The 13,542-nt window shown below is 39.2% G+C and overlaps 1 protein-coding gene across 1 annotated transcript in view; it reads right to left on the reverse strand.

Annotated features, from left to right (window-relative positions):
• Positions 1 to 1,740: 1,740 nt before the first annotated feature.
• The window catches only part of SLC1A1 (solute carrier family 1 member 1), a 54,048-nt gene continuing 42,246 nt past the window's right edge, over positions 1,741 to 13,542 (reverse strand). Inside the window, exons 9-12 of the mRNA XM_048292226.1 lie at positions 8,855 to 8,977; positions 8,150 to 8,344; positions 7,505 to 7,639; positions 1,741 to 3,880 (exon numbers count right to left, since the gene is read on the reverse strand). Coding sequence (XP_048148183.1) covers positions 3,634 to 3,880; positions 7,505 to 7,639; positions 8,150 to 8,344; positions 8,855 to 8,977 — 700 coding nt within the window. The 3' untranslated portion in view covers positions 1,741 to 3,633. The remainder of the gene's footprint in view (positions 3,881 to 7,504; positions 7,640 to 8,149; positions 8,345 to 8,854; positions 8,978 to 13,542) is intronic.

Raw genomic sequence — 13,542 nt, forward strand, 5'->3', positions numbered from 1 at the left:
CAGTCCATGGCTCACAAACATCCACCATCAACCCCAAATACTCCTGCAAAATGCTCCCCCTAGCACATCCAGTCCCCAAACCAGCCCCCAAAACACACTGCTCCTATTGCCCCCAGTGCCTCCCATCCCAGTAAGGCCCAGTGGTCCCAGTACCCTCAGCCAGTGCTCGCAGTACTCTTACACTAGGACTCCCAGTATAGCCCATCTCAGGGCTACCAGCGGCCCCTGACAGCATGCAATGACAATGCCCTCCCAAGCTGCCTTACACCAAGCAGAGCCCAGCCAGCTCCCCCGTCCTAGTACTTCCAGTACATTCAGTCCCAGTGCTCCCAGTAGTCCCTGTGCCACTGGTGACATGCAGTGGGAAGGTAGCTGTGCCTAAGATCTGTTCTGATGTAACCAGGATTTATAGCTCAAATTTTAAATAAGACACCTCTCCTCTGGTGAGAAACCTGTGAGTGATTTTAAGACCGTTACCCTGACCCTGACACAGTAGCAGCATTTGGGGGAGTAGAGGGTCATGGAGCTGGGAAGAGGGCCACCTCAGTATGAGGATGTCACCCACTCATGACCCTCAATGGCATGTCCCCTGAGAGTCTGAAGGTCCCTGACCTCACAGGATCCTATGCCAGCACTCAGAGGTCCTTGTCCCCATGAAGTCCCCACCTCCACTGGAGGTCTCCAGCTAGGAGCAGCACCCTGAGATGAGGGTAAGGGTCCCCATGGGTCTGGGGCAGGTGACATGGGTCATTGGGCACCTTGAGGACCGACCCTGTGAAGGGCAAGTGGTGCAGAAGGAGTTTGGGTGGTGGTGACAGTATGAGGGCATGGACCCCATGGTGTCCCAGAATGGGGGTCCACTGACTGCCTCCTCCCTGCCCATGCACCACTGGGCAGTTTCTGTTCGTATCAGGGAATGTTAAAAAACAAGTGAACTACACGTGTTATGATGGTTTTTATGCAATTTAAGATCTTGTGGATATAGCTGACATGGGCATGTTGACAGACCTGTGTATGTTTATGTGCAAGTGCTTTCTTTGTTCAGAGTCAACTGAAAGTCCCTGAGTATTTCAGCAGGGATGGGTGCATGTGTAACCGGGTCCTCCAGGTTAAATTAGATTGAAGCCACAAACACTATTCAAAATGCAGAGTCCACTCCTGTGATAGCTTCTGCAGCCCTAAAACCCCTACAAGAACATAACAACATGGTGTAAAGGGCCAGAATCTGCAGGTGCCTTTCTAACAGGGACTCTCCAAATCTTCCAGACCAGGAGACTATGGAGGACACATTGCTCAAGGAGGGTGTTTCCACATATATAGAAGGTACATACCTGCAATACTGTACCAAGAAAAGCATCCTTGGACATAAGAGGATCTTCAGTATATGGTTTGGTCTCTTGGTTGTGAGCAGATGGCAAAACAATACCATCAACCCCTGCTCAGATGAATATGATCCAGATAAATAAATAATAGGTAAACAATCCCCTGCTTACCTTGTGTTTAATAATGGTATACTCCCAGTCCAGATCATCTGTAGTTAGAGAGGTTTCTTGCAATTTCAGTACTCTGCTCTTAAGCATTTATTTCATTGGAAGAAGAGCGTAACTCTTGCCAAAACTACAGCTAAATCACTAGAGATGATAACATAAATCCTGAATTTGATGGGGTTTGGTTTTCTTGTTATAGCTAAAGGAACTCTATACTCTACAGTACGGAGAGGATAGTAGGCTAAAACAAGAGTAAAGAGAGAAATTATTTATTCATAACACATTAGGAACACTGTTCACAGTACATCATTAACAGGGTGACTACATAATAAGGTGATCATAAAAGGGTGACTTAAAAAGCTAGTTAAAGACAAGGCATAGATTATAGGCTAGTCATGGAAACTGGTAGGCTTTTTCCTCCCATAAGCAAAGCTGCACAAATAAAGACTGTCTCATACTGTTTCTGCAAAGGTAAAAGATTGATTTACTCAATCTGTACATTTTCTTTATATTGTATAAATTTACCGATACTTAGATTAACTTTTTCGTATAGTTTACGATGTTAAATTTAAATACACTATTATGTCTCATTAATTTAAGGTGCAATTTATCAAAACCTACAGTAAATATTTTCTTCTTAATCAGTTCTCTTTGGCACACTTCTGGTTTGTTTAAATACAAAAGTGTAGGATTGAACTGAGTAATAACACTGCAGGTACTTGAAGGTTTTTTTTGTTACCATATGAGTGTGATTTTATGCTTACCACAAGCTTATTCACAAACAAATAACTGTATATGAATTTCAGTTTACTTTATATATAAAATGGCTAACTACTTCGATGTGCAAGGCAGAAAAAAATTGTTATATCAACTCCTCCCTTGAGAGAGTGATTTTTGCACCATGGAAATCTTGTATAAAATGTTATAGAAAATGGAGATTTTTAATGAGGAAGTTCTTGGTGCTTCTTATCTTACAGCAAGCCACCTGAGGACATGATTTTCTAGGTCCAGAAATGGTTCATAAGATACAGTTTAGCTGACAGGTTGGCACTGTAGCACTGTTGCAGCTATAAACTTGCATGTTCAACTGACAAACTAAACCAAGGAGCCAGAAAAACAACCAGTCTGTGTAAGAAGTTTAGTGAGAATGGCTTCTTTCTATGAGAAAGGTCTCATTCCTATATTCTTGATATCTATCTATCTATCTATCTATATATCTGCTTTTATTGCAAGGAAGAAACATTTAGAATTTGCGCTCTGCACTTTTGTCTTCATGACCTCTGCCTAATCTAGGGCTGACTAACATTTTGTTAAAATCAAAGGTGGACAACAGAAAACGGACTTATTTCTGTTTCTGATGGAAATGTATGAGGAGGCCATCAAAGCTGACCTAAATAGGTAAAGTAGCATTTTACAAAAGCTCTTCAAATGCCAGAAGAGCAAGCTCAGAGCAATTTATTCCACATATGAAGGCCCATACCAGCAGCTGGCATTCACATGAAAGGTATGGAGAAACTTAGCTACATAAATACTGGAAATCTTTCCGTGACTTAATAATTTCACAATTGAAGAAAAACTAAACCCTATTCACAGTAAAATGTATTTATCACAAGGCCCTTCTGGTCTGTTTTTTCCTGAATCACGCAAGTAGTATCCCCTCAGCTGCAGAAATTAGCATTTTGGCAAATGATCAAGTTACAGGAGTTGTCAAGTACAGTGCAACCTGTTTACAAGGCAAGGACGTAAAAAGGGATTTCATATAGGTGCTTTGTGGTAATGTCTGAAATGCTGTGCTACTCCTGAGTAAAACACATTTGGCTGTCCCAGGTAATGACCCATTTATGAGCATGCTGATTCCAGAGAGGCATTTCACAGCCTCAGCAATAGTGTATATCCTAAAAAAAAAAAAAAAAAAAAAAGTATTTTACAACTGTCTTTTTCTTCAAACTGTCAGTAAGGACTAACAATGGTGAGTTCAAAGTGTTGAGGGAGATGATAAGAAGGGGCAGAACTCGTAAGGAGAATCAGTCTGTGTAGTAAATCAAATGTGAGATGTAATTCATTCTCAATTATCCTTTAAGTTTTTTGAGATGTTGCATATGGCCATGTCCCTTAGTGCTCCTGTTTTATCTGAAAGCTACTGGCTTTAGAACTGGGATGTCTGTGTGAAGGATATGGTGTCAGATTTATCTACAGAAAAGCCTCCATTGACATAAGATTTCTTAGCCTCTGTTTCATCATTATCAAGTATTCCTGTTTCCAGGGCAAAAGGATTGACTATATTGACTTCAGAGGTGACGTCCATCTGCTCCAGCTCCTTTTTTGAGAGCTTCTCCACTACTCCTGTACCAAAGGCATCTCCCAAGACATTCACCATTGTTCTGAATCGATCCCTATGGAACAAAAATGTTGTCAGACAAACCATTCAGTTGTTCAGAAAATCCTTTTAGTAAAAGTAAGCTCATGCAGTGGTGTTTTCTTCCCATTGCAGATTTGGGTAATTCTTCAATTAAAGTAAAATAGTTTTGTAAAACAAGAAACAGAATTTTACCCATGTGTATTTGAAGAAGCCTGGAGTAATTTTCATGAGAAATGACTCTGTACAGGACATGCAAAATGGCAAGTCATATTGATGCCTTTTCTTCGTCTTAAAAGCAAGAATCAAACACGGTTAGAAGGGATAAAGGGATTTTACTTTTGTATTTATTTTAAGGATCCTTAGGTGTACTACATTCAGGTGGAATGCGCCGAAATGCCTGCTGCAATGCACACCCCCAAAAGACCTGGTATATCATTATAGGTCTTTACTAATTAGCATATCTATCAAAGATTCCCCAATGAGAGGCTTGAGTGAGCCCCCCTCCCCAAGGAACCTTCCCTTGGATGGTTCTATCTTAGTTTACAGAATGTGTTCTGGAGAGGACCTTGGGGTCTGGGGCTTTCTGATCCCTAACTATGAGGCTTCTAAGATGTTTAGTCTCCTAGCTTGAAAAACAAGTCTAAGAATGTAGGCTAAAAACCACTAAGAATACAGAAGCTATAAAAAGGTATATAAAAGGGGTATAAAAGAAGAGGCAAAAAATCATCATGGCATCAATATCACTTGTGTGTTAGAGCAGTAATTCCACTGCTGTGGCACAGTCTTACAGAATGTTGGAAGGATCGCCTCTCAGGCTCCTGAAGTATGCTGCACAGCTGGTTCCCTTTGTGATGACACACAGCTGTGGGCTGCAGCATCAGAGTCTGCATCATGCCTTTTGTCATTCTAACAGTCATGTCCTCAGCCAGAGGAGCACCTAGCCCAGTACCTTCAGTATTCTGGCCCAAACCCTGGAAAAAGGGCAGGCCTGTCTTCTGCTAGCTTCTCCTTGTTAAAGGGCGGAAGTACAAACTTGTACTAAACAAGTCACTTAAAGAACTATGATACTCCTGCACTATTGATTTTTCTCCAGACAGGTATGTGATATGCAGGCCTTAAAAACCTGCTGCTACTTGGCAGAGGAAAAACAAACCCTTTCAATATAACGAAGTTTAAAAATTGGCATGGAAGTATGGTATGGACAGTGGAAGGCCATACTTCCCCATTTTTCTTTTTCTGCAGAGTAAAAGAAAAGGCTCTGTGGCAGAACAAGTTTCTCTTTCCATGCAGAGACATTGAGGTGGATATATTCACAATATTTCACAGTACTTCTACCGCTACTGAATTCCAGTGCTTAAAAAGTTTTCCATGTTCAATGAAAATATATGGTAGGGAAAGGAAGAAAGAACAGTAAAGCAAGATTCTAGTAAGATTAGTGTGACAAGTGAGGAAATAAACAGCACTGGAGACTCATCTATTATAATAGTACTATTCTATTAATTTTTCTATCCTTCATTTAACATGTGGAAGTAGTCCTCAAGCCTATGTAATATAACCTTGGTAAGTTCAGAATTAACTAGTGGGTTGTTAATGAGCCACTACTAGCAAATAGTTTGCAAAATTATACATTTTAGGCAATAAGTACAAAATGTGAAAGTGTTAATAGTCTACATGGCATCAAAATGTGCATTCCATCTCCTGAGGTACAAAATGCACTAGCAATGATCCCTGGTATATTAATATTTAATTTACTTTACATAGCAAAACACATCTTAGTCTGAAAAATGCCTCAATTAGACACATCTTGAATTATTTGTATGCTTCATGGTGGAACAAGTACCTTCCATGTACTAATATTGTGCCTAAAACCCACATAAACTGTGGACTTCTAAAGTGGAGTAAAGATCAGATCCATAAAGTCATGATTGCCATGAGAAATAAGGAATTACCGTTCTCTTTCTCTCTCAATCCCATAAGATGAGGGCATCAAATGAAATTATTAGGATGTAGATGAAAACAAACAAAATTCTATTATGTCTCTGCACAACACATCATTAGGATGTGGAATTCATCTCCGCAGGACTTGGGGAAACATGGGTCCCAAAGCAATGAGGCATTCATGGAAGAAGAAGACAAAAACCACCTCTAACACAGGAATTCTGTGAGCTGCAATTTGCAGGAGGCTGGTTGAATACTTTGGACAAAGAACCAATATACATTTGTTCTGTTCTTAGACTCTTTAGATACGTGGTCTGAGCCAGTGGTTTGTACTGATCCTTAAAAATGTTAAATGCCCATTAGGAATAGAAGAGAGCTGGAGAAAACAAAATGATTGTGGAGCACAGCAAATGAAACTATTAGACCCTGTTGCAGACAGCTAACTGGGAGAATGTACTTGTGGATGGAACTGGATTCTTTGGAGAAATTATGCTTATACGTAAGTTGAATTGATTCTTCGATCCATCCAACAGCCCTGATTGCAAAATAGAGTTATATAATCAAATAAATTAAATACATCTGTGAAATACATAGGTTGCTGCCAGAAATCCTTCAAGAGAATGATTGGAAAGAGTGGAGGAGGAACAGTAAGGCATTCATCTTGAGTGTAAATAAACAGGAAGAAGAAATGCAAATATTATGAAATTATTGAGATCGCTGGATTGATACCAGTGAAATGTTATCCATGCTAAGTTACTGCAGGTGAACAAGACCTTGGGCTGAGCACTAAAGCTCACACAGTTTAGGAAGCAAAACTACTAAAATTATACTACTTAACTCATGAATCCTCTTGCCCTATGTATCATGGGACAAAACTGAGTATTGATGTCCTTTTGACCTCTAGAATATACTCTGTGATTCTTTGGGCTTTTGCAAACAGCAAGTGTGTATCTTTCAGCAGAGATACACACTGGTATAACTTGAACAGAAGAGATTTCTGGCAAAAAGGCTTCTCTCCAGAAAGAGCTGATGAATGGGACTGAGAGGTTTGGAAGTGCTCTTAGGTGGTTGGGATTAGATATAAGGAACACTTTCTGAATTTACATGTGTGCTTGTGGATCAAGGGCTGGGCCAGTGCTCTCGGTGAAGCAGAGCCCTAACAAAGTAGTGCTGGCAGCACAGACCCGAGTACAGCCTGCCATATGTGTGCATGTGGAGTCCAGGGCCAGTTTTGCTTTGCTCATATTGTGCTCCACAGCCAGTGTATGGATATTATGTCTTTGCAGCTTGTGGCTACATTTGATTTTTATGAATGATGTATGTGTTTAGCATAATGTGGTGACATCTCTGACACTCTAGAGACATTTGTTGGTACTGTCAAATTTGTCTGTCTTGAGGAAAGTGCTCATGATTTATTAGTGCTGTGACCACTACTTTAAGGCTGAAAGCATCTCTGAATGTGAGGTTGTTCACTGCCATCCCATGCAGTAGGAATTCTCTCACAATTAAAGCCATTACTACATTCAACTCTGAACAAGCCTGGCTATAAGAATAATCTTTGTCCATTTTCTGCAACAGTCCTGAATTATTTTATTGCTTTCTTTCTCAGACCCACACATTTCCACGCAACTTATGCAAACATCCAAAAAAAAAAAAGAAAAAAAAAAAGAAGAAAAAAGAAAAAGGAAAAGTAATTAAATATGAAATGCCTTAAACTTACAGAAGCCAGTCAACTGCAATGATCAGAGTAACATCCTCAGCAGGCAGGCCAACAGCGCTCAGCACAATCACCATGGTGACAAGTCCGGCTTGGGGCACGCCTGCAGCCCCGATGCTGGCTGCCGTAGCTATAACACTAAATCCCAAATAAAGCCCAGAGAAGGCATTCAGAATACATGTTGGTCACAGAAACTGTTTCCTAGTACAGATAGTTTTATTTCACTGCAAGAAAGAAGCCTAAATGTTTCAATTTTACTCTTGAATAGCACTTACTCAAAGTCAGTGTCATGCTTATAGGGCAACCCATGTACTGATGTACTGTTATGGTTACACTGCATAATAACAGGGAACACATGTCTAACAAGCAAACTGGACAGATCAAAGGTAGAGGCTGAGTTAGGTTTGTGAATGTTTGCAGGGAAGAATAATGGCAATTTCCAGAACCGTGCTGTATACCAGCTGCATATCCTGGCTCATCCTACCTCCTCATCAGTTTGCACTGGGTAGGCCTTGGATCAAGAAGTGAGAATGTTTGTTATTCCCTGTGCTGTGAATGATACACTTTCCCATGGGGTATCCAAAGTTAATGTACCATTCACAAAAAAGCTCACTTTCCACAAAATGCATGTGATGGCTTTAGTCTTACCTAATGGTAACTATTTGGCCAATATCCAGTTCTAAGTCGTTCAGCTGTGCAATAAATACAGCTGCTACTGCTTCATAAAGAGCTGTGCCATCCATGTTGATGGTAGCTCCAACTGGAAGAACGAACCTTGTGATTCTTTTGTCAATCAAGTTTTTTTCTTCTGCACAGCGGAAGGTGACAGGCAAAGTTGCTGAACTGGCACATAATGAAACACATAAAGTAAGTGCAGGCAACAACACACCATTTCCATTATATTTCCTTTTCCTCAGAGCATGATCTGCTTTATGATTCAAACAGAGATCTAAGGCAGGAAGGAAGGCTGCACCATGAGAAAGCAAAGCAATTTTTATTATACCTTCTAATTATTGGAAGAAATAGATAAGTTAGTTTTTCTCAAAATTAGGTGGTAAAATTGCCATGGTCTATGTAGTCACAAAAATTATGCAACAGCTTGCACTCTGTCAAGTCTGTGACTAATAAACTGAATGGCAAAGAACTGCCTCCTCCTGGGAGAGTAAGGCTAATGCACTCTGTAGTGCCCTTTGGGTACGACTGAAATAATGGTGAAAGCAGTATTTCAGCTTCCAGGGGACTGAGAACTGTCCAGCTGATACGAGGGCTTGTAACAAAGTAGCAATAAAATCAGACCACAAACAATGCAATTACTACTAGGTACATTACAGAAAAGATGTTTCTTTTGTTTACCTGGAAGAGATCATGAGGGCTGTCAGAAGTGCCTGAGCCATCCCCATGGCAAACCGAAAAGGATTTTTCCTTACTATTATTAAGTAGATCAGTGGCAGAATTATACTGGAATGGATTGCAAGTCTGCAAAATAAAATCAACTAGTCAAACAAATAGATCCATCTCATTGTCTTGCTTTACTAAAATGGTGATCATAGGTACCCAGCTCTGTCCTCAAGTACACCTATGAAACACTAAAGGTGACTTTAGTGACACCTATGTGCAAAATTTAGAGAGAATGCCACGTTAATAAAAAGCAGACCAATGCTGTTCTATGCTTCCTTTTGGAAAGGAAAGAGAGACTATATATGAATTATCTCTCTTTCCTAAGCTGAATAAGAATTGACTTGGAAATAATTTTAAACTGATGAAAATGAGAAGCCTAAACTAATACATACTATTTAAACTGATATGCAGAGGGTGATTTGAAATAACACTACAACACTTCACTCTTCTGCCAAATCCTTACAATGCAAACCAGAGACAAATCAGAAAACCAAACAAATTATTATTCTCAGTTTGTCTGCCCTTACTACAGAACATGTTTTGGAAATAAAGGTAGATATGCTTTCCAGTCAGGTTTGGCTGAAATGCACATCTTTCTGCAGAAACTTCAAATATGGACGTTTAGAAAAATCCACACCTGCTCTGGGGAAAACTGTGTAACCTTGGGTCTACAATTAAAATGTAGTGAGATATTTTGGAGTGTTTAAATGACATATATGTAGTCTAAGTGTTTTTTAATGTTGTAAGATGCTGAAATACCATATTTTTAAACTATTAATTTTTAAAATTAAGTGGATTGACTCATAGGAGATCAACTTGCCCTCTTGACTTTAGCAGCTCAGACGTATTTGCCTGGATATTTGTATAGGTCTCAGGGACAAATTTATCTTTCAGCTTATGCATATAATTTATAATTTTGAACACTGTGCAGTAATCCTGCATGCACATGAATGCAGAGCTTGTGGGCATTAAGATTAGAGGTAAACTGACTGCTGTAAGTACCTTTGAAATGAAACGTATTTGAAGAGTCTGTGAAATATTCCCTATGTTCGAAGATTGCAATTATAGCAACATCAGCTTTTTGTGAAAAGAAATCACTACATTGCCTGGAAACATAAACCCCAAAACTGTTGTCACATATGACCTTGGAATTTTTATTCTGTCCTCACAATACATTCACGTGCACATTTCTGTGTTGTAATAGTGCTTTATGGTTTCAGAGCAGTTGATAAAGATAGCAATAAATCATGGTACCATTTGTTCTGCCAAAAATAGACAATTAAGTTAGCAGTAGTCACAGTACAGAAATCCACAACAGCATCAAAAATCACCCACAAAACCTACATATTTGTTTCCTTGGAAAAATTAGCTTTTTAAAAGTATTTAAAACTTTTCATTCTGTATGGGAACATATGACATATTTCGTGGAATGTAAATAATAGCATGCAACATATCTTGATAAAATTTTGTAAATAACTCTAGAAAGAAACCTAGCAATTTATACATGCACCACCACAAGGCATCATTGTATAAATTGCTAGATTCGTGACATGCCTGAGAACTGAATTCTGCACAATATATAGGGAAAAAAGAAAGTGGTATGCATGTCATTTGCTTTCTTAATGAAATGTTAATGAGAGTAAGCATTTCAAGTATGCCTAAGTCTAAAAGGATACTGACTTAATTATTGAAAAATTTAGATCTGCACCTTTTTAGTAGCAGCACAAACATGACATTATTCAAAATAAAGTATTTGTGTGTATCTGCTTTGCTACTGATTTTCATGGAACAAATTTGAAGTAATATTTTTGTTCATAAAATGTAATTCTCAGCAAGCAGCAGAAATTTTTATACTGAAAATCATAATCAGTAACTGAAAATAGAAATTCTAATAGCATTAATTTTTAAGTCAGGAAGAATCTTGTCCCTCAGAATCCCAAGCTGACATTCCTTATAGGAATATCCCTCACAGGGATGCAGCTGCCTTGCTGCTTTCAGAAGAGACAAAGGCACAGGCAAGGAGAGTCTACTTGCTGCAGCTTCCTTTTTTTTCCCCCCACTTCAGCCTGAGTTCCCTCTGGCACTTAAATTATGTCTCCACTTACTTTCCTCTGCTGTAACTTCTAATATGTCCTCATCCAGACTCTGCAACCATTAATGGTGAGAGATATCTTGAGATACTTAGTGGAAAATTGGACCAAAAACACTGGGGGAAGTCTCCTCCCTCATGGTGACCGGAATGGAACATAGAGACTGAGATGATCTGCAGACAATGGTGGATGAGTGCTGGTAGGGCTGAGGCTGTGAAAGATCATGAATAATAAAGCTGGGAAGAAGGTGAGCTGGATAGGGAAGTTAAAGGAAAGAAAGCAGAGGATAAAGATACACCAGTACTCATGCTCTTGCACAATTATCTTGATAAGGAATACAAGAAATGTTTAAGATAACCTGCTATTTTCAGGTTCAAGCTGAAAGAGAGATGATGAGCTGTTACAGAAGATGCCAGTGAACAGAATACACTGCAAACAGACAAAGTTAAACACATAAGAATGAAAACCAAAGTGATGGTGGGAACAGCAGTTTTAAAGAAACCTAAACAAAGAGCAACTTTTCTCCTTTTTCCTGAGAGGTAAGGAAAAATGGTATTCTTGCAGCCTGAAAAATGTACAACAACCACCTTTTCCCTGCAGCCTAAAGCCTTGCATGTACATGTCCATATCTGCTCCTGTGATCTGATTACAACACGCTCTCCCTGATGGTCAGTTTTGCAGAGAATGTGCTGCTGTTGGCCCTGACCCACAACGCCTTGAGCAGCACCCACAGGAGGCTACTCTGCAGGAGGCAGAAATGCTGCAGAGATCTACCTGAGCACCCATCAAGGAAAATGGTGTCATGTTTGGCAGAACAGAGACTTTTTCTCTCCAAGGATGCAAAGGTGCTCACTACATATGATGTTTTTGATGGCACCTGGGAATCTACTTAAAATTGTTGCACCTGTCAAACCCATGGTTATCAGCTAAACAGGAGACTATGTAATGGCAGTTTACTTTGCAAAGTACTTTGGAGAAGGCACTGTGTCTTCACAGACATCATAAGGAAGACTTGCCTTGTCACAGTACAAACAGTAACCTGTAACCAGTAACTGATAGGTAAATAGTCATAAAACTTGCTATCACATCTAAAACTGTAAAACTTGCTATCTGATGTAAAATTGAAGTCAAAAGCCTGTAGAAATCCATCCAACATACTCCTCCTCTGAGTTAATTGGAGTTAATAACATAGAATACCTGCAGGAGTGATACTGTCATTCTGTCAATGACTTCTATCTAGCTTGTGGTTGGGGTGTCATTTTTAATTAGTATAGAAAATATTAGAGTCTTGATTTACCATCTCTTGGTAAATATCAACTTTTGAAACCTTTAAAAATCTGACTTATTTTCCGAGTGCAAACAAATACTCACAAAAAACTGAATAATGCATTAGATGAACATAACTTGCACTCATCTCTGTAGCATTTTGGAAAAGTCATGCATCAGTGCTATTTCTGGAGCGGTAATTCTTATTTAGAAAGAAATTTTATCTCTGATTTTCAAACAGCTAGTCCAAACATACTAGCTTATGAATAAAACAAAACAACCTTGAAGTAAATGTGCTTATCTAGCACAGATTAATGCAAAAACCCCAGAGATCCTTCTTGACTATTCATAAAGTAGTTTGCATTTAAGACTAATATATTACCATTCTCTTTGCTTGGCTGTCAGAAAGTGTGTGAATAATGTTTGAAGAACAGCATGCAAATGCAGAAAGTGTGGGGAAAAGCTCTTGAACAACTTTGGATCTAGCCTCTAGACAAAACATATATAAATCCTTAGTATATTGAAGGAATTACAGGACTGGATGCTAATGTAATGGACCAAGACAGCCTAGAAGGCTATGCTTCACTGAATTGGAAATAGAAATTTAAAGGCATTTAACTTATTGAGACTGTAATATCCATTTATCTGACAAAAGGGTCCTTTGTAGGATAGTCTTCAGAGATATATAATAATCTGTTATAATAACCTATCATTTGGAGCAGTTTAGCTATTCTAAAGTTCCTATGCTGAAAGGCTCCACGTTGTGCAGATGTAACCTCCTCCACCCAGACTATTCTACATAGACAACGGCTAAGAAAAAGAATAGAAGAAAGTTCTGATGCTTGGCTGTTATTCAGATTGCAACTTCTCCTTTTGCAGCCTCACCCTCACCTAACCTTGAAGGAGGAATTAACAAATCGTGCAATCCCCAGGGCTTCTCTTGATGTCAGCTGTCTGCTCAGTACTGGGTAGGCAAGGGATCAGTCTCTTTGGCATCATTTATTGTGCACTGCTCTTACTATGCATTTGTATTCATCAGGGAAAGTTTGGTCTATGCTGCTGCACCTTGGGCTCAAAAATGCCGTAGAGGTTCCCAGCATAATCCATGTATTTGTGTATGTTTGATAGGCTGGCAAGCCCCAGGAAGACATAATTCATAACCTTGCCCTTTATACAACAATATTTTCTGCTTCAGCACAGGCTGTGAAGATGAAACAATGAATACAAGAAAAGCATTTGCATTTTGTTTTTTTTTAGAATGCAAGGCAGTGACTTTTTAAAACAAAA

Source organism: Corvus hawaiiensis, chromosome Z (genome assembly GCF_020740725.1).
Source record: "Corvus hawaiiensis isolate bCorHaw1 chromosome Z, bCorHaw1.pri.cur, whole genome shotgun sequence".
NCBI classification, from domain to species: domain Eukaryota; kingdom Metazoa; phylum Chordata; class Aves; order Passeriformes; family Corvidae; genus Corvus; species Corvus hawaiiensis.